The 24,891-nt window shown below is 48.5% G+C and overlaps 3 protein-coding genes across 5 annotated transcripts; 2 read left to right on the top strand and 1 right to left on the bottom strand.

Moving 5' to 3' along the window:
* Positions 1-379: 379 nt before the first annotated feature.
* LOC105185549 (hypothetical protein) lies at positions 380-2,456 on the bottom strand. The gene is made up of 6 exons (XM_011145147.3): positions 2,158-2,456; positions 1,830-1,963; positions 1,580-1,754; positions 1,276-1,361; positions 1,054-1,189; positions 380-573 (listed from the first exon to the last, which is right to left on the bottom strand). Exons 2-6 carry the CDS (start codon positions 1,908-1,910, stop codon positions 380-382), a joined length of 672 nt encoding a protein of 223 aa, XP_011143449.1. The 5' UTR covers positions 1,911-1,963; positions 2,158-2,456.
* Positions 2,457-2,663: 207 nt separating this feature from the next.
* LOC105185547 (UPF0193 protein EVG1 homolog) lies at positions 2,664-5,071 on the top strand. Of its 2 annotated transcripts, XM_011145143.3 has the most exons (5): positions 2,664-3,740; positions 3,860-3,999; positions 4,075-4,171; positions 4,315-4,461; positions 4,547-4,770. In XM_011145143.3, the coding sequence occupies exons 1-5, from the start codon at positions 3,644-3,646 to the stop codon at positions 4,768-4,770; spliced, it is 705 nt and encodes a 234-aa protein (XP_011143445.1). In that variant the 5' UTR covers positions 2,664-3,643. The 2 variants fall into 2 exon arrangements, with proteins under 2 accessions (XP_011143445.1, XP_011143444.1); XM_011145142.3 differs by having other exon boundaries at positions 3,860-4,171; positions 4,547-5,071.
* A 170-nt stretch (positions 5,072-5,241) lies between these two features.
* Positions 5,242-24,053, top strand: LOC105185546 (sorting nexin-8). 2 transcript variants are annotated; one of them, XR_003113336.1, is made up of 9 exons: positions 5,242-5,716; positions 6,913-7,040; positions 14,931-15,063; positions 20,160-20,353; positions 20,528-20,645; positions 20,974-21,433; positions 21,730-21,946; positions 22,208-22,533; positions 23,885-24,053. XR_003113336.1 is itself a non-coding variant. In XM_011145138.2 (9 exons), the coding sequence occupies exons 1-9, from the start codon at positions 5,692-5,694 to the stop codon at positions 23,969-23,971; spliced, it is 1,551 nt and encodes a 516-aa protein (XP_011143440.1). In that variant the 5' UTR covers positions 5,242-5,691; the 3' UTR covers positions 23,972-24,053. The 2 variants fall into 2 exon arrangements, 1 of the variants encoding a protein (XP_011143440.1); XM_011145138.2 differs by having other exon boundaries at positions 22,208-22,396.
* The last annotated feature ends 838 nt before the right edge of the window (positions 24,054-24,891 follow it).

Raw genomic sequence — 24,891 nt, 5'->3', positions numbered from 1 at the left:
ATCGAAGCGTAGTACTAGGAACCCGTGTGTGCGTCGTATCGAGATGAGATCATGACCGAGGCATGTCGTCGCAACGGCACAGAAGGTAAAGCGACGCTTAGCAACTTAACGCTAACGACGCGCGTGCGGGAAGAAACGTCTTGAGAACGTGAGACGCCCCCTCCTCCTGCTGCTGCAGGGTGTCTCTTGAGCTTCGTCAAGTATCTGTCTGTCGCGGCTCTGTTCGCGGTGAATTTCTCGTTATTTGCTCCGTTGAGTCGCGGTACAAGCCCGTGTCGCGCGCGACTTCGCAATCGTCTCGCGACCGGACCCCGTCCGATTTCCGCTTGCCACCGCAGCGAGCGAATTCTTCCTTGCTACCTCCGTTACGACAATATCTTTACACCTCGAAGGGCTTCTTCGCCGACATCGTCGGGATCAGCTTCGGCACCTCCATCGCCGGCACCGCGTATTTCTTCTTCACGCAGTGCACCTCGTGCATCAGACCCTTCTTCGTCTCCAGGCTCTTGTAAGTGCTGTATACCACGAACCAGATGTAGAAGTTCATGAGCACCACACAGAAGACGGCCACACCTGAGAATGCACCGTTCCTTGTCAACGTCAGGAAATATGCTACTTCTCACGTTGCGTAATCTCATAAATACATAAAATTTACAAATGCATGGAAATAAATGCATAAAGTATGCAAAAGAATACGCGGCGCGCAAGAGACTACCAGAGTGTTTGAGCGAATAATTCCCACAATGAAAAACCTATAAGAGCCAACGCAAGAACATTGCGCAGAAGAGACGGAACAAGTTGACAAATGCGTTGACATCTTTCCAAGCGGTATATTTTCATTCAAAAACAAATTAACGTTGCTAATTTGCAGCCTTTGCTCATCTTGCGCTGGCTCTTACGAGTTTGTCCCCCGAGTTTGTCAAGGCGAATTGAACCGAATATCACACACGGAACCTTCCTTACTTCTTCAATTGTTCCGCTTGAAATTCGCGTCTGTAACGCGTGAAAAGAAATCGCGGAGATTCGCTCGTGCGATTTTGCGTGCGGACTTACGCTCGTAAAAACTCGCTCTTCCGCCCAAGATAGCGATGAAGGGGCAATTCTCGCCCACCAAGAACAGCGAGATCACTAAGGACGATATGATAATCATCATGACCACCATCCAAGGTGTCATGCAGTAACGATTATTCTGAAAAGAGAACACAGGAGATTTATAGCTGACGAAGCTGCCACGACCGTCTGGCTGTTCGCTCCGCTCGACGACTCGAAAGTTACCGTCAGAGTCCCGTACAGGAGCATGATCGTGCTGATGAAGTGGATTATCGCCATGACGAGGCCGCAGTACATCGAATATACCGTTTCTGCAAATATAAAAACCTGTAAATCTTGTAGGCAACGATAATTCCACAACAATTAACGAGGGGGATGGGATGACGATCGCTATTATCTCTTTTCTCTTTTTCCTCTCTTTCTTTTCTGTCGTGCGATGAGAGAGAGAGAGAGAGAGAGAGAGAGAGAGAGAGAGAGAGAGAGACAGAGAGAACTCTTGGTGCTGAGTAAATATATTTCTGAGAATAACCGGTTGCGTTGTGATGCGCGAGGTCCATCTTCTTGGTGTTGAGGTGATTCGACCATATCTCCTCCAGAGCCTCCCTCACGAGGGCGTCTTCGGTGTCCCGCACCACCATCTCTTGGATCCACATCGCGTGCGCTATCGCCAGGACGAAGAATATCAGGGTGAATCCGGTGATGAACTGCGTTAATTAAAAATTCCCCGCGATTATTCTCAACGAATTGCGGATTTTAAGCGCGCGCGCGCGCGCGCTTACCAGCTGAAGTATCGCGATCAGCACCGTTCCCTGCTTCAGGTCGAAGAAGTGCAAAAAGTTGTTCAACAATACGATCTTCATGCTGCCCCTTGCGGATCAACGCGCGTCGGTTCTCTCTAATTCCTCGAGCGCTCCTAGAAACATCAGTGTCATTGTGCATGCAAGTCACCTATTTATAGGACGTTCTTCTTATCGCGTTTTCTTCTTATCGTGTCAGCTTCGTGCTAAGCGACGACACTCGACATTTCGCGTCGGCGCCGACGACGGGGAAAGGAAGAACAGGCGGGTGTGCGAAAGTAGGTGAAGCACGTCGTCGTCGGCTGCTTACCTCGCAGGTGTGCTCCGAATGTCGGCGAATGGCCGGACGGTCGCGCTTCGCGATGGGAATCAATAACTTTCGCTGCCTGCCGCCGCAAAAACGAAACATGCGACGACGGGCCGCCGATGCCGCGACGCGCTGCACCGTCTTCGTCGCTCGGCAAAGGTGCGCCGAGATTCACGCGCGCGCGCGCGCTCTCTCTCTCTCTCTCTCTCTCTCTCTCTCTCGCTCGTCGTGTCGTCGCGAAAAAATGCGCGAGTAATGCGTCTATCTGCTCGGTGGTGACGGCGAGGCGCCCGCGATGCGCAAAACGCGAGGGTGACTGCGATCGACACCCTTGCCAGCAGCGGACCGCTGCGAGACGAGGCTCGACACGCAGGCGCGTCGCGGGTTATCGTATCCCTCGAGCCGCGTCTGCTCCGAGTCGCCCGACGTTTGTTTGTACGCATCGTCGATGTCGATCAAGCCCGCGATTGGGGTTGGTCAGCGTTGTTCTGCTACTCTGCTGCTGTTGAATGTCACTGTGGCGGCAATTACGTCGAATTATCAGGACGAGTCAATGCCGACAACAAATGCTTCTGCCTCGTTCGCCCCTCCTCCCCCCCACCCCTCGTTTCTCCGCGCGAGCGATTAATTAAATAGAAATTATCCGAGCGTGCTCAACCCGAGACCTAGTTATCGCGAGGACAGTGACACTTCGTGACTGCGCCCTCGAGAGACGAGAGCGCACGTATTCAAGGTAAAAAGAGGCCTGATGGCGAACATGAAGAGGATTTTTTGCTTTGCGCTCATCTTGATTCGGCGCGAATCGCGCGGAGCGGTCGCGTATGCGCGGCAAGTGAGATCGCCAAACACGACTAATTAACTGATATCATCCCCTCTTTGAGGATTGTGAAGTCGCATTTATTCGTTTCTAAAGTCACGCAGAGCCAAGAAAATCGAATGCTGCTTCGTGAATATTAACGCATGTACAATGCACGAGTAAACACTGAAAAATATTTTTCGCGGAATGAATTCCGCACTGAAAAATATTTTTCGCAGAATGAATTTCGCACTGAAAAAATATTTCTCGCAAAATGAATTTTGTACTGAAAAGTATTTTCGCAAAAGTTCCACTTTCTCGTCAGTAGCGTGCGAGACAAAAGATCCCACGTTCTCACAATTTCCACATTTGGCGTGATCGCTGAAATGGTCAAATTCGCGCGATCGCTACTTCGTCTCGCGAACCGCCGTCGAGACTATTTACGGTACACGCCTACTCGTAATAAGATAGACCGCGATGTCGAATTCTGATTTGAAAGTTGGTTCGATCGAATTGAGTCATCTTTCCAAGTAGTCATAGAAACGCGACGCGCCTCGTTACGACGTTAGATTAGCCGAAGGCCGAGGGTGGTGCGTGATTGTCGCTTCGTTGCGAGTCGCAGCTCGTTCATGACAGTCCACTCGGCAGTCGGCGCGATCCTCGCGAGACCGGTAGCGTCTTCGGCGAAGACTAATGGATCGAAGGTACCAGAAGGTCGGTCTGGGGGTGGGGGCGATTCACAACCCCCCGAGAGCGAAGTACAGCGACGACACGCGGAAGCTAATTAAACGTAAGTGAGTCGTAAGTAACTAAGCCCGGTCTGAACGTCACACAGAACGTTCCGTCGACACGTTCGACGGAAGGTCCAAGCCCTTCTGACTTTTAACGTCTGTCAATTTCAAACGTTAGTGTTGATGGAGGAGTCTAAGTTAACAATGTTGCAAAAGAAAACGATCCAGGAGGCCGTGGACAAAGGCGAGTCTCTACCGCCGTCCATCGATCGTAGAAAGACCAAGGCCGGTGACGACATAACGACCGAACACAGTCGTGTAAATATCGTGACGCCGCAGAGAAGCGCGGTGAGGAGAACAAAGAACAAAGTGACAGTATGGCTTTCCCGACAGGTTAAAGCGCCGAACGCCTGGAGAAGACGCTCGCAGGACGCGATCGTCAGCAGCGGCGCTTACGAGAGGGAGCAGTACCGGAGGACAGCGCCCTTACGTAAAAACGATTCTTTGCACATCGATTATATATTATATCATATATTATATTATATATTATATTATTATTATATTATATATTATTATTTATTATATATTATTATATTATATATTATTATATTATATCTTCGCTTTTCCAAACAGCCAACAAGGACAAGCAGAAGCGCCACTTTGCCTGTATGATGGCTTTCGGCAAGGATATGCCGGAGACTCCTCACGGTCCCAAGATCCTTCATCGGGCCAGACGGGAGGTACAGATGATGCCCGAGAACGTGGATCCGCTGGATGAGCGTAAGTCCCAGTGGAGCGAGAGAGAAGAAAATCGCGCGGCAAATTCGAAGCCTCCCGGCGAAAGTGTCGTCTCATTTTTGCGCAGTGATGGCAGCGATCCGAGAGAGAGTGGAGTTCTTGAAGGACATGGAGGGCCTCGGGATGGAGAAACAGTACCGGCCGATAATACAGCAGGAGATAGCGCAGAAGATACGGCTGATCGAGAAGATGAGCAAGCTGATGCCCGAGGAGACGCGGCAGAAGATGGCGGAATTCAAGTACGAGAGACCGCCGCCGAAGCCATTCCCCATGGGGGACCTGGACGATTGATCTCCGCGGTGTCGACCCGGAGGGTTGATCATTTTCAGCGGCAGTGTTGTAGAATAGGCGCGGCTTCTTCATCTTCAGCCGTTCGACAAGCCGCGAGTGAATATTTCAACGACGGGGACGCAAATCGCAGCCCGAGTGTGCCAGATAAAACAAACATGACACCTCCTAGAAACGTGAAACGTCTCGCTCCTTCTCTCCTGTCATTTCCCAAATTAGAGAGGAATCTGTCTACGTGCAATATTCATCTCTTCATGTTTGTACACGCAGTTTGTACGGGGCACAAATAAACGCAAACTCTCGACCTCCGCAGCGATTACTTTCCGATCAACGAGACGCGTAACCTTCGAACCTTGGATTTCTTGGATCTCTGGAGTTCTTTTCCGAGGAACTTCCCGCGCCAAATTTCGACCGTACAGTTCCCTTCTGGGTCCTGGAAGTGCATATTAATTCTTCGAAAGAGGACAGGCCTCTCGCGGTACGCCGAGCCATCTCGTAAACTCGGCGCCGCGTCCGTTAGTTCGTGCGGCTCCCGGGGGCGGCGCGACGGTCGCGCGCGAACTCGCGTCCCAGTTTGTTCCAGCGTCATCCTATCGTCAGTCTTGCGCTGTGCAGCGCTGGTGAAGGTTGTATGCGGTTGTGGTCCCGTTTGCCGTCACCCCTCGTCGTCGTCGTTGTGGTGACCGCGAGTGAGAAAGTGGTCCGTCGACGTGTCGCGACGTGCATAAACTTCGCTCGCCCGTGATCGAACTGTGCGCGGGTGCGCGCAGACGGCTGCCACGTTTCAAAGTGGCGTTTACGCGCGCGCGACCGGAACCGGAGTCTAACCTCAAAGCAAGCGTGGCCGCTGCCGCCCGCGCCGTTTGAGGAGTCTGCCGAGACGCGTTCTCGCCGGGGCCGCCGATGATCCACGGATGATCCAACATGGCGTCGACCGATCTGTCGTTCGGTAAATGATGAGCCTGCGAGTTCCCGTAACAGTCCGCGACAAGGTCTCCCGCGAGGTCAACCGGTTTGCGAGAGAGCGTCGGCGAGCTGTCACCGCGCGTCTCGCCGGCGCGACGCCGCTCGAAAATGCCCGCCGCCTCCCGGATGTTACACGCTCTTTTCTTATCAGCCTAATCAGAATATGGGGCAGATCGGCCGGATATCCCGATCGGCGTTTGCCCGACCTTCGTCGTCGAACGAGTTTCCCCGCGAGATAGGCTCAGAGGAGCCTCCCTCCCCCGCCCGCGGCTTTTCTTCTCCTTTTTTTCTCTCTTCTCTCGCAGATTCGCACGTCGCGCTGGGCACGTTCATGCCGTCGCGTCGCGCTGGATAATCAGCTGATCTTCCGCTCGCGGACGGAATCGCGCATGTATGGCGCGATGGTACATCTCGACGGTGATAACGGTAACGACACGCGCGCGGCTGTCCTTTCGTCGTGATCCGCGAGTCGGGGAAAGGTAACCTGGCGGACAGCCTCGCCAGAGTCCGGAGTCGAACTTCCGCGTCGAAGGGAAGCGGAGCCGCTAAGCTTAGTATCAGCTGTTTATGCACGAGGGGTTTCGCAAGCCGCCGCGGAGATTTCGTCACGGCAAAAATCCGCTCGCTCGCCGTTCGCTTCTGCAACGTATGGATTTTCAACGTTGCAAAACACCGACGAGCGTGCGTAAATCGCCTCAGCGAGGTCTCGCGTGTCCGCGCTTTTCAGTCGAGTCCGCCGGTCTCCTCGTCAATTCCCGAAAAGGTCAAGAAACTCTCCGCGCGCGCGCGTGCAGCTCGAATGAAAAATTGCACGAGAAACTCGTCCCGAGAGCCAAACGCGAATCTCGCGCCAGGTACCTGAGTCGCCAGCATCTTAATTGACACATTCGCACGCTAATTCGAGATGACTAACAGCGTCGACGGTGACATCCCGGAGAGTCGGTTCTCTCTCTCTCTCTCTCGCGCGCGCGTGCGTGCGAAAGAAAAACGCGGAGAAAGTGAGTCGCGGGCTTCCTTTTTTCACAAGAGCTCGCTCGTTCGCGCAACAACACAGCCGAATGTATTCGCCGCGGTTTCGTCACGCGCGGTTTCGCGACGACTAGAGCCGCTCTCGAGAGGCCTCGCTCGCGACGGGAATCTGTCTCTCTGACGTGTCTTTCTGTCCCACACGAATGCCAGGCTCCATACCGGCGTTCTACAGAGAGGTCCACGAGAAGATCTGCTCGCCCACCAGCGGCAACGTGGAGCGCGAGGTGTTCAAGTCCCTGCTCGTCAAGTCGCAGCTGAGCAGCTCCGTCCTCAGTCAGGTACGAGACCATTTCCGAGTCCTTCCCTCCTCCCCTCCCCCGCGCGATAATTCCGTTTTCCCTTGTTTTTCTCTCATTTTTATTTCGCGCGCTTCAACGTGTGTGCTTTATTTACAGGGTTTCATTTGCGTCACCTTCGCATCTCGTTCCGCTTGTTTTTCTTTTGCTTCCTTTTGTGTCGCGCCAGCTTGCTCTTTGCTTTGTTATTACTTTATTTACTCTCCTGCGAAGCACTTGTGATCACATTCGCTGCGCACCGATTAGCCTGCGTTTTTGTGTCACACTGAACTGATTTTCACGTTACACGCTTTTTTCTGATAGAATACCGGGGATATAATAATAATAATAATATGATCTGCAAACTATGCAAATTATACAAGCCGTGCGGATTATAAATTATATATACCATGCGGCCTAGCGAGTCATTGTAACGCTCATCTCCCCGTCTCGCGGGTGAATCCGTCGAGAAAGGAGCAGAAGAAGCGAAGGTTGAATGGGATACGAAGCAGGCGTTCCGTTAAATTGTTACAAACAACTCCATTACGCCGTGCAGTAAACCCGATAGCGAGTTTCTAAGGCGGCAGGTGCGCTCTCGCTCGCGCGCGCGCGCGCGTTTTGTTTTCCAGCGCAACCTTTCCCAAGCGGAACCTGCGTGTCCCCGCGACCTATCGCGATCGCATACAAGGAGACGCCTTGCCGGGCCGATGAGTTTGTCCTTCTCCGCGTCCCGAAAAATCCGCTTTCCGCGGCGAAGTCTAAAATTGTTGAAATTGGCCGACGAGCGCGTTTCGCCAGCTCGCCTTTCGAGGATTTTCCTCGTGGCCGCTTGCCACGTCGTGTGTTCCCGAGATTACCGACGCACGCGAGAAAACTCGGCTAATCCGGCCATTCATTCAGCTTTCTAGCTGGAACAAATGACGAGCATAATTTGCGCGCGAGCGCACTTCGCGGCTCATTTTTCCGCGAGAAACGATAGCGCGACGGGAAAAGACGTCAGACGGAAATTAACGGTACCGTCGTTGCGGAAGCCGCGACGGACGCGTCGTTCGAAACTCGTTCAGCTTTGGCGACGCGCTTGCTTATTACGTCGAGCGACGACGTGGATCGTGACGACAGAGGCGCGCAGCGAATTATCGCTTGATTAGCGAATCCGAGAAGGACAATTTGGAAATTCGCGCTACCACCTCGGGCCGTTTGGCCGTCGTTCTCCGCCGCGTCTCTTGGCGATGATCGCGGATGGCACCGGCGGCGTTTACGCGCGAATTGCACCGAGAAGACGATTATCCCGACGGGACAATTCGCCGTGGAGCTTCGCGATGCCGCACACGCACATGCATTTTGTTTTGACGCCGTTTAGCGCCGTGACGCTCATTCGCGAGAAACCGCGAGATAACTGCACGTGTCATTCGCGACGATAATTGCGACGAGCTGATTGATGCTTCTGGGAAGAGTTCACGCGCGTCTTTATTACTTATCGGATCCGAGATTGCGGCATTGCAGCATGCGTGCATCCAGACGTTGTTACCAGCCCGCAGCGGAAAGGAAAGGCGGCGCACAGCTGCGCGGTGCACCTTGCGCGAGACAAAACACAAGTGTTGTCTCGATACAAAACAAGCAGACAGTCGGAAAGTGCGATTCGATTTTCTTCGAGAAATCTGCCTTCCTCGCATTTAGCGCGCGAAGAGAATTTTTCGTGGGAAATTTTTCGCGAGAACAATACTGCATAATTTTGCAATCGAGAAGCGTATCGACAATCCGCCTAAATTTATCACCTTTCTACCTCATATTAGTGAAAATCTTTAATCTTCCTAAATTTCATCCGTCATTAAAAAGCGCGATGAAATTCAGCAGAATTTATACGAAAAAAAGAAAAAAGAAAGAAAAAGAATTACATATAACAAAGATGCATAATATCGTCTCTGTGTGGAATACATGTACTCTGAAAATCGAATCGAATTCTTCCTGACTCGACACACAGCGATTGAGACACCTGCATGCTCAACAACATCCAGAAAAGCGGGAACGTGCGAGGCTCAAGGTAATACGACGGTTTTTGCTCTCGCTATGTTTTACTTCCACAGCAGTAACTGCTATCCCGGCCCGCCGGCTCGTTTTCCCGCACCTTCCCGCGTTATTATCGCGCGTGCGACTTTTTTCTCCTTTCCCCGTTGCGTTGATATTCGCGGCTCGACGGCGCTGTGAGACGAGTTCTCGATCTATTAGGGAGCTAATTTATTCATCGCTGGCGTTTTCTCGCGGGCACTGCTATCGCGCCGCCGCGCCGGCCGTCAATTTGCGCATTTTCGCGCGCGTGAAATCTTCATGAAAACAATTAAAGTGCTCTCTAGGCGCCGCGTCGTATCGGCAAAGCTTTATCGTCTCTAACAACACGCCCGTCGATGATAGCGCGCGCGCGCACGGACGCCCCTTCGTAATGGTGCAAGATTACGTGGCAGGGTCAACCGTACCGCCAGTTTATACTCTGTCTGTTGTGCGCGCGACAGCGTCATAAACTCGTCCCCGTTCGAATATATTTTCACCGAGTCGACCGACTCGCCACTGATCTCGTTTTCATTCGTTGTTGTACAATTATGATCTCTCCTCTTCTTCAATATTTTTGTATTCGGTAACCTAAGGTAAATGTCCCAGTAACCGGACACGGTTTAAGCGCAGGTCGTCACTTAAAATACAATATATAATATTAAGAATAGTTTTGATATAAATATATAATATTAAGAATAGTTTTAATATAAATACATAATATTAAGAATAGTTTTGATATAAATATTTCGAAATTATTTATTCGAAAAACTTAAAATTCCCTTGAATAGAGAAACATTATTTAAATCATTGTATATATCTATTGTTAGTGAAATATTTACATAAGTAATGAAGCGCAACGTAACAGTGTGACCGGATAGTTGAAATAGATTATGACCCAGTGTTCGGATATATTTGTCCCAGTGTCTGACCGCAATTAGAAAATTAGTGTGCGCTAACGGGAAACAATATAAATATAGATGCTATCTCTTAATGAATTTATTAACGATTGACCATTATTTTACCAAACCATGGATGCATATTTATTTAATTAATGTTTATTTTCACATAAAACTATCAAATTGGGTATATTTTTCTTCCAACTAATCGTCAAATATGGGAGTGTTTTTTACTATAATTATTCTCTCTCTCATTCATTATTGTTAAAATAAACAGTAAATATTTTTTTCACAGTGATCGGATAGTGGGACGTGTCCGGCCATTGGGACGTTTACCTTGTATGTTTCTCCTCTCGTCGCAGCTCTTAAAGACTGCTCTTAAATGATAATAAAGACACCAGTTATCAATCTACTTTTCCACTGGAAAATGCATACATGTCACATGCGGCATAAAATTCATACAAAGAATGGAAAGAAGAAAACGTGAAAGGGAGAGAGAGAGAGAGAGAGAGAGAGAGAGGAAGGGAGTCTTGCAAGTTATCACACGAATGACATCGCACGTCCTCGGAATAGGAGCGGAGCGGAAACGCGCGCGCGGCGTTCAATCCCGTGGACGCGTCGTGGCGAATGCCGAACGGCAAAGTCTGCCATCGATCTTACGTCACGAGCACGGACAGTCAAACGGGAACACGCGTCGATCATCTTTCGTGGCGTTAAACGCGCCTTCCGACGATAATTCGCGCAAATCTGCCGGGCGGCTCGAGGAACTCCGTTCGCGAGATGCTTTCGCGGAAAGATCGCGCGCGTCGCTCAGAAATGTCACGTCGCATCGTCGCGCAAATGTCCGAGTCGTTCATTGTACTAACAACACAATGAAAATAGCATTCCGCAGGGCCGTGCCGTGCCGAGGTATTTCGCCGTCGCGAGCGGAATGGCGTGTCTGCGTAACTGCCTCGGTTGTCTCGGGATTTACGGTGCGAATTTTTCGCCGCGTCTCGTGATCTCGGCTTGAACTCGCGCGCGGCTGTATCGATACCAATACATATTTGTGTACATATATACACATATATATTCGACTACTAAGGAGGACTACTAAGGAGGCTAAAAATAAGTATGCATATGTCGAGAAGCTCCGATGTTCTCTCGCGCGTCTCACCCGCGTGTCAGCGATCGCTCGAAGACGCGCGCAGTAATTGAAGGACAGCGAGCAAGTGAGAGTATTTTGCCGGCCGTTAAAAAATCGCGTTTGACAAAATTCTCCCGTCGTGTCGGCGAATTCGCGACGCAAGCTCGTGGGATCGTCAGAGTCCTGGCTCAAGTGCGGGCCTGCCATTGTGCGATTCCTCGCCCTATCGGCAGGCATTGGGGGTCACTATAAATAGAACGCCGCGGAGTGATAAACGTGTGCATGAAAAATTTGCACTATGAAACGTAGACAGCGCGAATTATCGCGCTCGCGGGTCGTTTCGCGCGTTCGTCGAGCGTTCAAGACTCAACGTTATTTTTTTCTTCCTGATCAACACCGCTCGCCAATTTACGCGATCAGCGCCAGTACGATCCGTCGCGAGCTCGCGATTGCCCATGTAATTCTAAATTAATTAATTAATAGCTAATAGGTGGAGCGGCTGAAATGATCCTTCCGTTGTTGTTTGTTTTCTTTTTTCTTTTTGGCCTTTTCATAGAACGTGGAGAAGAGAGGGCCGTCGTCCCTCCCGTTTCCGCGCTTTCGCAGAGCCTCGATGTCGTTCCACGGCTATGTAATTTCAGCCCGCTTCGATTAAGCGCGATAAATTAAACACGCGCCCGGCGATATCTACGACTCGAAGACGCGCCGAAGCAGTCGTTGGACAACAAGTGCAGCGCGCGCGACAGCGGGCGTTTTAACGTACGACACGCGGCTCGTCTTCCTGTTAGGTGAAATTGAAGGTTTGATTGCCATCTTCCGCATTGGCACGCAATGTACGGCACTTTTATGTATCTAAAAGCGGGCCCGTTTATACGCCGTTGAAATCGAGTTCCGCTCCATCCGTTAGTTTCCCGATTATTCTCAAATCGTTTCAACGAGTCGCAAACACGGGGAAAAAAAAGAGAGAAAACGTACGTTGCCTCGGTGCGTGTCGATCGACACCGAACGCGCGACTTCGCGTTCTCTTTGTCCGTGGAATTTCGCAAAGACCTTTGATCTTTGACACTTTTGATCAACGAGACGAGATATATTTCGAGCGTCCATTCTTGTTCTTAGGATTCTCGCGGATGGCCTTGTTTTTCGCGCGAGCGTCGACTTCCGCGGATTACACACCTCCGCCACGCAAACGAGAATTGATGACGAGCTGTTGGGCGATTCAGAGTGCCCCGCGCGCATAATTATCTCGCGTAGAGAGAGACGTTGCGTGACGCCGGCCACGACTCTCTCGTTACACACCTCGTCCATGCGCTCGTCCTTACACGGACATTATGTCCGCCGCTGTGTTTGTGCGATTGCATCAAACTTTATTGACACGAATGTCAGCACACTCCCACGTCCTCCAGCGCCAATCTCTTTCTCTCACTCTCTTTCTCTTTCTCCTCTTCCCTCTTTCTCCCTTCACCCCTTCTGCTTCCTCCCGTGCAAATATTCTCGTATTCTTCACGAAAATACGAGAAATATTTTTTCGTCACTGATAAAGACGTATCAGCGCGTAATTGCGGGTGCGAGACGTCAACATCGCTCGCGCCCGTGTTACATAAAGATATCTCTGGCTTCGCTAATACACGTCCTTATCAGTTCTCGAGACGGATTATCGTAATGCAACGATAACGATGTGTTTTAACATTAGAGATGTGCGAATCAAGAATTTTTATGTCGAATCGAATCTCATTTTTTAAATTCGAATTCGAATCGAATCGAATCTATGAAGTTTCATTCGAATTTGAATCGAAATGAATGAAATTGAATCATTAAAAAATTTAATATGACTATTAAACATGCAAATAATGATGGAAGATTTTAATATGAAAGGGAATATTGATATTGTATATCGGATAAGAAAACGCCGAGAACGATATCGCGCTGCCTTCTTCACTTCAAGCGCGTTTCTCGCGGGTTACTTAAAAATTCGTCAACTTGTCTTCGATCGATCGTAGCCGACCGTTGGGAATCCTGCCGTGTTATTCTCGCGATTCTCGGTGAGTCGAAACTAAATTAACTTGTAGTTATCTTCGGCGTCAAGTATAATATATTTTTGTCGCTCTAACGATATCAAGTGACAGAATGTGAAAATTACCACCGAAATTCTTCTCCCGATCGTGTGTGATTTTTGTTTTTACACTTTTTATCAGTGAAACTTTTCTTTCGAACTGTACGCGCTTTCTGAGTGAACTACGCGATTTCGGGCTCCCCTTGTTCCTCGGTATTCCGATATCGAGCGCTCCGCGTTATCGAACACAGCACATTTTCTCTTACTCGATTCTTTTCTCTCTTCTCTCCTCTCGCCGTTCCCCGCGTTCCTCCGCCGCGAGACCACCGCGAGATACACGCATCCACTCTTTATCCTCCTTTCACGCTTCCTCCCACCGCAACCACCTTCATCCCATGTTTCTCTTCCCGCGCAGATATCGCTATCCTGATTTCCTCTTCGTTGCTCCCTCGTTATTTACGAGCTCTATCACATTCTTCCGACGAATGGAACACTCGTGTGCGTGCTCGAGCGGCCGCGGCACAACGATGCGCCGGACGATGTCGCTGTTTTGCTCGCGATTCGCACAGAATGGGGAATCCATTATCGTCGGGCTTTCCTCCCACGACTGCTTGAACCTGATCGGCGATTAGGGTTTAACGACACACACACACACACACACACACATATTCGAGAGAGAGAGAGAGAGAGAGAGAGAGAGAGAGAGAGAGAGAGAGAGAGAGAGAGAGAGAAAGCAAGGGGATGCACGCAGTGGCGTGACCGCGGCCGCACTCGTATCTAATTTCTTTTCCCCGCCGAGTGCATCACAGGTGCCGGTGTATTCTTACTTTATCGCGAGCGCGCGAGAGAGAAAAGATGAGGGAACGCAGAAGCTGTAAAGAATGAGCGATTGTTACACGTGAACTTGAGAAATTGCGCATTTATCTCCGGCCGTGCTTTGCCTTGTACAAATTTAGATTTATGTATTCAGCTTTATATTCCTCACTCCTCCAGTATGCACGCGAGAATTTTATTAATTCGATCTTCCAATTAAATAACCTAATAAAGCGTTTCTAGAGGCGTTTTTAGAAAAGTAACACACCGTGCAACCGTGCGTCCAGCACAAGCTGACTTCATTTCTGTGTGAAACATTTCGACGTTTGTACTACATTTCCGTCGTAAAAATATTCCCAGTGAACGAATGTCCTCCCCCCTCTTTCTCTACACATTTATATTTATTTACATGTTTTTGCACTCGCTTTGTGCGCTCGCTGTGGCCTCCTCGTGAAGGAAGCCAAGGTGTCGAAGATAAGACGACAAGGGAAAGAGAGGCACAGGCGCCGCGAGAAGGAGAGAGACGCGAATGAGAATGGAGGGGCAGAGGTGGAATGGCGCGGCAAGGTGGAAAAATCCACGGCATGCGGTTACTTTCATTTATGGCCTAATGCTTAAGCTTCGTTCACAGAGTACCGTTGCGCCGTTACTCGGACGTGGACTACGACAACGCGCGCGTATGAGCCGGCGCTTCCTCTCGGGATCTCGCATTCTTCTGTCCCACCACCTCCCTCTCGTTGGGAGGAAGAAAATAGAAACGTCACTCGTGCGCTATTTCGAAGAACGACACGCTTCGACCGGTTCATCGCTTCGTCTTACAAACCGGATTATATTCGGCGTAGAAACACGAAAAATAAGAATAGTAAAACAAACCACCTGAGGGAAACGTTCTTGGGGGAGGACTCTCCGCGCGTTCTTTCCGAGCGAGCTATCAACGACAACCTTCCTCTGTTCTGTCTTAGATATGGGAGCTGGTGGATAGCAAGATAGGCTATCTCACGAGGAGCGGACTGTACAAGGGACTCGCGCTCGTCGCCTTCGCCCAGCAAGGGAAGCAACCGAGCGACAAGCTGCTGGAGAACTCCGAGTCTCAAGGTTAGTCGAGTGAGCTCTTCAGAATTAGGAAGAGAACAATTCTCAGCCTCGGGACTCGCGCTGTGGCTTTTTTCCCAGCGTTTCACGTGTCTTAATTTTACGATCGCGTAAGAACAGATTTAATTCGGTGGGATGAACAGACACACGACCTCGAACGCGCGCATTGGCAGAAATTCCATCTCCCCCAACCAAGACGCGTTTTGCTTCGTCCATTTACGTGAGCGTCGATTCGACGGAAATTTTTTTCCTCGCCGCGGAAAATACAATTCTGCTGTCACGGATACGTGACACCGGACGCCTCCGGCTGAGAGATCGTATCGGCTCTTGGGATCTGCTGTTAACTTCGGCGATTTGTTCATTATTTTCCTTCGCTCACGGTTCCCACCGTCTCGCCGATCCAGATCGAAACGTATCGCGGGCGCGAGCAGGTACGCTTCACAAACGCCGAGCGCTGTCTGCGAACGGTCTTCCGTGCCGTTGACATTGCGCCGCGCAGCCGTATATAGACGTAACCGCTGGAAGTAGGTCTTGAATAAGTCTATTATCGGACAGGTGTGCTTAGATAATGCTTAAACGCGTCTCGGGCCGTATCGAGAAAGAGAGAGAGAGAGACAGAGACAGAGACAGAGACAGAGACAGAGACAGAGACAGAGACAGAGACAGAGACAGAGAGAGAGAGAGAGAGAGAGAAAAAAAAGAAAGAAGAGAGAGAGAGAGAGAGAGAGATAGGAGACTGGTAGGCGTCGCTTTCGTGCCGGAGTCGTTGGCCGGCGGAAATCATCGCCGTTTTGTTTATCGCTGCTAGAAAGTCGCGCGCGTCATTATACATAACGCGTGTCACGAGAGAGAAAACGCAGCACGGGCTTGGCACGGCTTGAGGATACGCCGATCGCCGCTACGTGTGTCTCGCCATTTTATTTGCGTAGCAAAGAAGACGCGGAAATATATATTTGTCGCGTATTCACCGCGCGCGCGTTCATTGTGAAGCGACGGAGAGCCCGTCGCTTCACAACAATTTTCCCCGTAACTTATTCTTACGCAGGTATCACGCGGTGTGTACGCCTGTGCGCCGACAAAATGTCTTGCGTAAGATGTTAATTGTGCTCGCGTCCTCTTTATGCAAAAACAGCACGCAAAAGTGGACGCTTATTGCCACCGGAGATTTTGCTGCTCGAGCGCGCCTTCACATTTTCCCGGGAAGATTGCGCGAGCTGCACGCGAAAGGAGACATTATACGTCATCGTGTAACAGCACAAGTTTTATCTCGAGTCAAGTTTAACGGCCCGACGGCAAGAAAAATAGCGGCGATTTACTCGCGGCTGAACTTTCTTCCTTCCTGCGAGCGGCAAACGTCGATCGGAGCCTCGTGAGAAAACGCTGAATTACAACTTCGATAAACGAAAGCGGTAATATCGCACGGTACTCTCGGTAGTCACGCAGACGCAGACGAGGCACGTAGAGCGAACGTCGCAATAGCGAGCGAGGTATCGTGGGTCAGGAGACTCTTTCGGTATCGAGGTTGCGGTGAGACGGACGATTATTTGCCGCGACGCAGGTAGACGAATAACAATGCCGCGAGATCCCGCTTTGTCTCGTCCTGGAAGAATGAAGAATCGGCCGAATAGAACGTATCGGAAAGGACCCGTGCAGAAAGAAGTCACACGGAAAGAAAGAAGCACGTGCGTTTCCTTTCGATGTTGTTCTCTCGTTGTCCCGCGAGAGTTCGTTTAACACGCGATTTTCTCCTCGTCTCTCTCGGTCAAAAGTGACAAAACGGCACTACGTGGGCGGTCTTGGCGGCAACGGTCGCCAAAAAAGGAGGAATCGTTGAGTTATCGAGACGCGGAGCGATCTTTGGAGTGATCCATATATTTGTCAGCGCGCACAAGCGGGATAACAATGATAAAAACCACGACGTTCGCGCGCTTCTCAAAAAGGACTGAGAGATCATCGTGCAATCGTCCGCTTTTCGTCGTCGGAAGTGTGTCAGCGTGCCAATCGAAAAGGCGTTCATAAAGAACGATACGGTTAGAGAACAGGAAAATACTCTTGAGAATCTGTTCTCGCTGGAGGTTCGCAGAAATTCGTCGAGCTTGAAGAGAATGCTGAAGTGGACGATGAACTATGAAGGTGTGGACAACGCGACGATCGTCAAAAAGTAAAATATATCCATGATCGATAAAATTAATTCTTTTACCTATTTGTTTCCACGTGTATTTGTTTCAATATTCGAAATTTTAATTTCTTTATATATTATATATCGCCTTGTTGTATATTGCGTTGTAACGCAATATACAATAATGTATTGTAACATAATTGTAATATAATTGTAATATAATTGTAATATCGTAATGTATTGTAACATTGTAATATAATGTAATATAAATATAATATAATTTATATATTATGTGGTAATGTAATAAAAAATAATTCAGAATAAAAGTTTTTCAACCAAATGTTTTTTTTATTTGTGACACTTCACTTTTCTAGAAGATTATAGAATTTTCCAAAAGATTCTATAATATTCTAGAAGAATCCCGCCAGAAATTCCGAATACCTCTTCGGTTATTATGTTCTCCTGGTGCGAAAACGCGAAATCGGGAAAATCTGGAATTTTTAATTTCCCGCCAGAAATACCGAATACCTCTTCGGTTATCATGTTCTCCTAGTATGAAAATGAGAAATCGAAAAAACCTGGAATTACAAGCTTCCCGCCAGAAATTCCGAATACCTCTTTGGTTATCATATTCTCCTGGTACGAAAATGAGAAATGGAGAAAATCTGGAATCTTTAATTTCTCGCCAGAAATTCCGAATACCTCTTCGGTTATCATGTTCTCCTGGTATGAAAACGCGAAATCGGACAAATCTGGAATTTTTAATTTCCCGCCTGAAATTCCGAATACCTCTTCGGTTATCATGTTCTCCTAGTACGAAAATGCGAAATTGAGAAAATCTCGAATTTTTAATTTCGCGCCAGAAATCCCGAATACCTCTTCGGTTATCATGTTCTCCTGGTATGAAAACGCGAAATCAGGGAAATCTGGAATTTTTAATTTCACGCCAGAAATCCCGAATACCTCTTCGGTTATCATGTTCTCCTGGTATGAAAACGCGAAATCGGGAAAATCTGGAATTTTTAATTTCCCGCCAGAAATTCCGAATACCTCTTCGGTTATCATGTTCTCCTGGTATGAAAACGCGAAATCGGGAAAATCTGGAATTTTTAATTTCCCGCCAGAAATTCCGAATACCTCTTCGGTTATCATGTTCTCTTGGTACGAAAACGCGAAATCGGGAAAACCTGGAATTTTTAACTTCCCGCCAGAAATTCCGAATACCTCTTCGGTTATCATGTTCTCCTGGTATGAAAATGCGAAATCGGGAAGGTCTGGAATTTTAAGAAATTCTCGATTTCGCGTTTTCGTACCAGGAGTATATGATAACCAAAGAGGTATTCATAATTTCTAATGGGATTCTTCTATAATGTTCTACAACATTTTACTATATATATATATATATATACATATATATATTGTAAAATGTTATTATATATATATTATATGTCAAAGACGGGAAAGTTTGAATGGTACAGGAGAATAGTAAATTAAGCCTCTCCAACTTTACTTTTCGGTAATACAAATAAGATTTTATTCAATTCAGTAGTACAATAGGATTTTACTTAATTATAATAGAATTTTACAATAAAATTTTATTAAATTGAAGCGCATCCCGATAATGGTACAAAAACAGTATCTTTTCACGAAAGTGCTCGCAAATATTACGCGATAACTCGATAGTATTCTCGGTCTCTCAATTTTCGGGTGCAATCATCCGCGGTCGAGGGAATTTCGGACGTAGCCACGCAGAACGGAATTCCGGCCGGTATCGCTCAGCGCGGGTGGCTCTCACAACACTAACAATCCTGTGACACCAGAACCAAACGTGAGACCACCTCTTAGCCGTTATGATGGTCCGTCGAGATTCCCACTACGAGATGATACAAAAATTCGATACACGACAGGAAGAAGTGCAACCGAGTGGTTTTACAAGAGACTGGACTCCCCTCGATCGCTCATGCACCGCCGCTCTCCCTCTCTCTCCCTCTCTCTCTCCCTCTCCCTCTCTCTCTCTCTCTCTCTCTCTTTCTTTCTCATACTCTCAATCAGACACCGCTATGCGCACTCCATGTCCGAGGACTCTCAAATCGCCAAATGCACCGGGTCACAATCTGCTGAAAATCTGCCACTCCTCCTCGGTGAGCCGGTAATGTCTTTTTTCCCTCTCTGGCACTTCCTCGTCTTCGTTTCCGTTCTGCGCGGCTTCACAGCATTTCGGAAGTAATTCCCCCGAAATCGACAGCCTATGCCAATGACAATAGGTTCCAGCTGTGTTCTCCTTTGTTGTCGCCACTACTTTTTCTTGGGTCACGGCATATCACCTGCGTTGGCCACGTGCAACAGTTGACTCTTTGCGACAGCCAGCCTAAAAACAAAGATTCATTTCCGATATTAAAGCGCTGTATGGTAATCATGCATTAGGAAGAAAGGGGAAACAATCACCTGAAACAGAGTGAGTAGCGCGCGGTGATCAAAGCTCTCCTCCATGTCGTCCAGTCTCCACACAATCCCTCAATGTCCTTTCGTCCATGTCCTCCTGGCCGGCGAGGGGAGCACGGGGATGCAATCATTGGGATGCGCTGACTACTGACCTATTTTTCATAAATAGAAATATACAAATTGCGCGATCCTCCGAACCGATCCTCTCGGAGGCACCCGTCACAATGTACGATGAATTTTTACAATATTTTATAACAATTTTTACAACATTTGTATTTCTAATATTACCGGAAGTAAAAGTTTCAATATCAAAATTTAATGAGAACGGTTTGCTTTTGCAAAACCGACAATTTTCTGTCACTCTGCAATGTGGCGTTGGAACCTAATTCGTTGCAGTCGATACGTAACCGATCGATTTCTATCGCTCCTAACAATCGAACGGCTATCAGCCCTGCTGAACGCGACCCGGCCACGGCTGTTACATCGGAAAGTGCGTTCTTCACGCGGAAGGATACGTCTTGTTCTCTTTACCCCGCAGAATTACCCGTACCCGTCCTGGGCGATTTGTCGGAAGTGACGCTACTCGCGCAGAGGCTGCACAGAGGCAGCAATCCCGCCAAGCTGAATCTCACGTACTCGGACATTTGTAATCTTGACACCATCGAGGTCAACCTCGTTCCCGAGAAGAAGGGCATCTTCCTCAAGCACGTGGAGTATCAAGTCATCAGCAAGGTATTACCGAGCTCAACGTTTTCTCCTATGAAAAATACGAAAGAGTAGATTATGCTATCATTGTGCAATCGACGTGTAATATCTACGTCGCTTAGATTCACTCGTAGCGAGTAAGAATCATCACGCCGAAGCCGAAAGAGGCAAGCTCACGCGGAACGTTCTACTCTCTTGCAGAGATTCAATTCTAAAGTGTACAGGCGTTACAACGACTTCGTGTCGTTGCACGAACTCCTCTTGGCCCGGTTTCCTTATAGACTGATACCCAAGTTACCGCCGAAGAAAATCGTGGGAGGTGAGCACACAAAGCCGACACACAAATGTCGACGCAGACGATGAGCAACGTGCGAAGTTGCCGCGATTTTCATAATCTCTTCAGCGAAATATCCGGAAGATTCTAATTAAGATTTGCTATTGTAACACTAAACATATATTATCATCTAATCATGGCACGCAGTACATCTTATCCCCCCTGCTAACACAATAATATCACGTAAAATCTAATAATCGGAATCGCCAAGCGCACCTAACCTAATCATAGATGACAATTAGACGATTAATGACGAGCGAGAGATTTGCGCCCGCGAAGAATCTTCTCTCATCTCTTTTCGCATCCCTCGCAGCGGACTCGCAATTTCTCGAGGAGAGGAGACGCTCTCTCCTGCGGTTCCTCACGCTGATCGCCCGCCATCCGGTGGTGAGCAAGGACCCGATCGTCCAATTTTTCTTCACGTACACCGGCGAGGAGACGCAGCACAAGATCCGCGAGGTGTTCCGTCGAGTGCCGGACGAGTTCGCCACGTCGGAGCTGTCGTCCCGGGCGAAGGAGCTGGTGCCGCCTGAGACGCTGACCGAGTTCGCCAACAGCCGCGATCAGATCCGAGTGATACTGCTCGGGATCTCGCGGCTGAAGAACATCGCCGACTGCCTGGCGATCAGGTCGCATAGCTACGCGGTCGACATGGCCGAACTCGGCACGCAACTGAGCAACTTGGCCGCGGAGCCGCACGGAGCCAGCTCCTGGGTAACCGGTGGCTCGACTATCTGGCAGGACATGAAGAAAGGTTTCCACATCATTTCCAAGTGAGAATTCAGACGAGATATCTCGCTAACGGAAGGTACTCGCGGTCGTTGTACTCTTCCGATATACGCTACGATCGATTTTCTTCATTTCTGTTTCTTCGTTTGTTCACCGCGAAAACTAAACGATATAGAACAACGCTCGTATCTCCACTTGGTACAGATCGAAAAGACACCGCATGAATTTGCTCGAAGAATACTCCGAAGAACGTCACGCTTGTCTTTCGCGGTTTTCTCGCGCACGCGCACGTGTGTGAGTGAGTAACGGCGGAAGGAATGGATGAATAAACATTTTCCAGGGAGTTCAACCTGTTGTCGACCAGGGCGTTGCAGCAAGCGGTCCGGGAGGAGACCATGGTGTGCGAGAGGCTGAATCTCTTGCTGGACATTTTAGTCGCGCACAGAATGCTGTGCGAGAGACACGAGCGAGGTGTGAGCGCCGATCACCAGCGCGCCTTGTCGACGATGCTGTCCCTGAAGAAACGGCAGATGCAAGGCGTCATTCGCGGGACCGACGTAAGTATCCACTCGAGATTCGCCAGCCCGGCAAACCGTGACTCCCGTGCAATTTGACCGGCGGCGATCGCGGTAATCGTGTTTTCGCAATTGCATAATTACTCGCCATCAGCCGACTTAAGGCAGCGCGCAATTTGGCGCGCGGGGCCAAATAATAAGCAGCCGCGAGCCTCGTAACTTCCTACGAGGCTTACGCAACGGCGCGCGCGTTTTCGCCGGGGATTTCGCGCGAGATTTCATCGTGCCGCTCTCTGCGCGCAGGCCGACACGGTGGAGTACCTGGAGAACAAGATGGTCGCGCAGGAGTCGGTGATCGCCAACGTCGAGCTGAGGAACTGCTTCTCGCTGCACTGCCTGCACATGGAGACCCAGCTGGTGCACGCGCACCTGGAGATACTCGCCACCGTGCTGCAGAGCCTCGTGAGCGTGCAGATACGCGGCCACTCCGAGGTGAGAGTCGTCTCGGCATTTTCGGCAACGACGCAACTCCCCTCTTCTTTACTGATTCATTAATGAACGTGTTCATTTTGCAAACGAACGCGGAGACCCCGCTGAGTCGTCGCACGGTAATGCTGCTGGCGTCAACGGTAGATATTCAGAGAGATACAGTCTGTAAAGTAAGAGCGTGTACGGGTTAATGTGTAGAAAAATTTATTTTTAATGATTTTTAAGTACATGGATTTGTTGTACTTCATGAGAAGAAAAATGCTATATCATTAATCATAATGAGTCCAGTCACCACCGGCATTGATAATTGCCTGGCATCTCCGAGACATACTTTCCACTAAGTTGACTGCGTATTCGTATTCGGTAAAGACCTCCAAATGAGACGAATTTGTCGCGTCAGCTGCTTCAAAGTGCACACTCTTTTTCCTCGAAGCTTGTGCTTGAGATATGCCCACACATTTTCAATGGGACTTACATCTGGCGAATGCGATGGCCAATCAAGTGTGACGATGCCAGACTGCTCTTTCCACTCGGTGCAAAGCTTGCTCCGGTGTTTTGGGTCGTTGTCTTCCTGTAAGATCCAGTCCTCGTTTTTTTTTTTTTATGAAACATCGTTCAGCAGTCGGCAACAAACACTTCTCATAAATTTTAAGCATTAAGGTCGGGTTCCGCTTAAACAAATTCACAATTTTTTTTCCATATTCAGCGTCACTTTGCCTATCGAGCCACGTTCTGGCAAGTCATCGACATTTTTGACCTTCTTATATTGCTGAACCCACTTAGCGACGAACGATTTTGACTTTCCCATGTATTTAGCAGCCACTGCATATGACATTTTTGGTCATTTGGGGTGGGGACAAAGGAACACAGCCTCGTAGCGCGATGCGTATGCGGCACTCATATGCGGCGGTTAATGTGTTTCTCAGGTTAGAGTTCGATGCCAACTGAATCTTTTGTGACAAAGCATTCACGACAAAGATTTCACCTATCAGCTCACAAAAAAACTAGGACGATATTTGAAGCCAACTGCCATTTATGCCGTACACCCTCTTACTTTACAGACTGTACTTCCCGACATACACCCGACATAATACACGGCTTCTGTTGCCTTCGCAGCACCGCGGCTCTCTTATCGTTTCACCACAGAGGATCTCGCGAAAGTTCGTCGGATGCTCGATGGCGGAAGGATCGAGTCATTTTTACACACGCGTGACATCGGCCGATTAACGCGCAGCACACGCGGTTTCGTTACGACTGTTAACACGACAAGAAATAGAGAGACAGCGATCCGACGAACTGTTGCGAGTGGCCGATATGATTTGTTGAGACAGTCACGCAGTCTCTCACTTCATTTTATCGCACTATATTGTCGTCCATACACGCTACACGCGTATCTCAGGATTATATGTTTACCGTTAGAGAGAACATTTGCATAAATCCCCGGAATCACGAGCGCGGATTGAGATTGCTGATGCAAATGTTTGTTTACAGTTGGCTGAAGTGTGGAAACTGATCGAACCGACGATTACCAAGTGTTTACCCGAGAAGTTGGCAAGCGGCTCCAACGGGGTCTCATAGCACAGGGAAGTTTCGTGTGTTTGTCCCGGCGGATCGTGCGTTATCAAATTAATAACCGAGACTCGTATAGACTTGTAGCAAATACGATCATCGACGCGCGCGCCGCGGTTCTTCACGGAGATGAGAAGTCCAAGCTTCATTCTCCAATCCTTTCCCAGCGCCATGTCGATATTAACTACCGTACAATTTTATACTCTCTCCTCCTCCCCTTATGTCGTACGTTCGCTTGGATATTCAAGTGTGTCGTGCATGATGCCAGCGACCGTGCAATCTATTTTAGGTAAAAGAAATTACACGAGAAGGCGTATTTATCTCCTCGACGATTGCAGCGACCAGAATCTCGACTGTATAGTGCGCGTAACTTTTATATATATATATATATATATAAAAGTTATATATATATAAAAGTAACTTTTATATATATATATATAAAAGTTATATATATAAGTATATAATATATATATATATATATACATACACATACATATATACATACATATATATATATATATATGTATAGACATTCCTTGTTGTGTACTTAATATATTTTATGAACTACCAAATGATATATATCTGTAATTCTCTCTCTCTCTCATTGTTACACATCGCTATGTACATACAAAGACTTATAAGTTGTGTATATATATGTATACGTTGTAAATAATTTAAACGTCCAACTAAACTCTTGTAGGGAGATTTGTATTCTTGTACGCATGTATGTAGGAACAGGTCTGAAAGGATTTATGGGTTACACAGAGTTTAGTCAGATAGTAGAGTTGAGATCGTATTAATTGGCGAATGAGAAAGCGCGAGTCGTAGCGTCCATAGTGAGACATGAATGTAATTTTTGATTCGGTAACGCGTTGGGATACTGACTCGCTTGGGCTTTGTTCTTTCACCCGACCATTTTAAATTTTACT

This window comes from Harpegnathos saltator, unplaced genomic scaffold, assembly GCF_003227715.2.
Source record: "Harpegnathos saltator strain DR-91 unplaced genomic scaffold, Hsal_v8.6 scaffold414, whole genome shotgun sequence".
Classification (NCBI taxonomy): Eukaryota; Metazoa; Arthropoda; class Insecta; order Hymenoptera; family Formicidae; genus Harpegnathos; species Harpegnathos saltator.
The sequence above is the reverse complement of the archived record's forward strand: the minus strand, read 5'-3'. Positions and strand labels throughout refer to the sequence as shown.

Excerpts from the sequence above, each read along its gene's own strand:
- LOC105185546 (XM_011145138.2), top strand. The coding sequence starts at position 5,692 with ATGGCGTCGACCGATCTGTCGTTCG. Across the intron at positions 5,717-6,912 it reads GTCGACCGATCTGTCGTTCG|GCTCCATACCGGCGTTCTAC; the intron begins GTAAATGATGAG and ends CACGAATGCCAG. Across the intron at positions 21,947-22,207 it reads GCGTCATTCGCGGGACCGAC|GCCGACACGGTGGAGTACCT; the intron begins GTAAGTATCCAC and ends CTCTGCGCGCAG.
- LOC105185549 (XM_011145147.3), bottom strand. The coding sequence starts at position 1,910 with ATGAAGATCGTATTGTTGAACAACTTTTTGCACTTCTTCGACCTGAAG. Across the intron at positions 1,362-1,579 it reads CGCGCATCACAACGCAACCG|AAACGGTATATTCGATGTAC; the intron begins GTTATTCTCAGA and ends TTATATTTGCAG. Across the intron at positions 574-1,053 it reads AAGAGCGAGTTTTTACGAGC|GTGTGGCCGTCTTCTGTGTG; the intron begins GTAAGTCCGCAC and ends GTGCATTCTCAG.
- LOC105185547 (XM_011145142.3), top strand. The coding sequence starts at position 3,644 with ATGGATCGAAGGTACCAGAAGGTCGGTCTGGGGGTGGGGGCGATTCAC. Across the intron at positions 4,172-4,314 it reads CCGGAGGACAGCGCCCTTAC|CCAACAAGGACAAGCAGAAG; the intron begins GTAAAAACGATT and ends TTTTCCAAACAG. Across the intron at positions 4,462-4,546 it reads CGTGGATCCGCTGGATGAGC|TGATGGCAGCGATCCGAGAG; the intron begins GTAAGTCCCAGT and ends ATTTTTGCGCAG.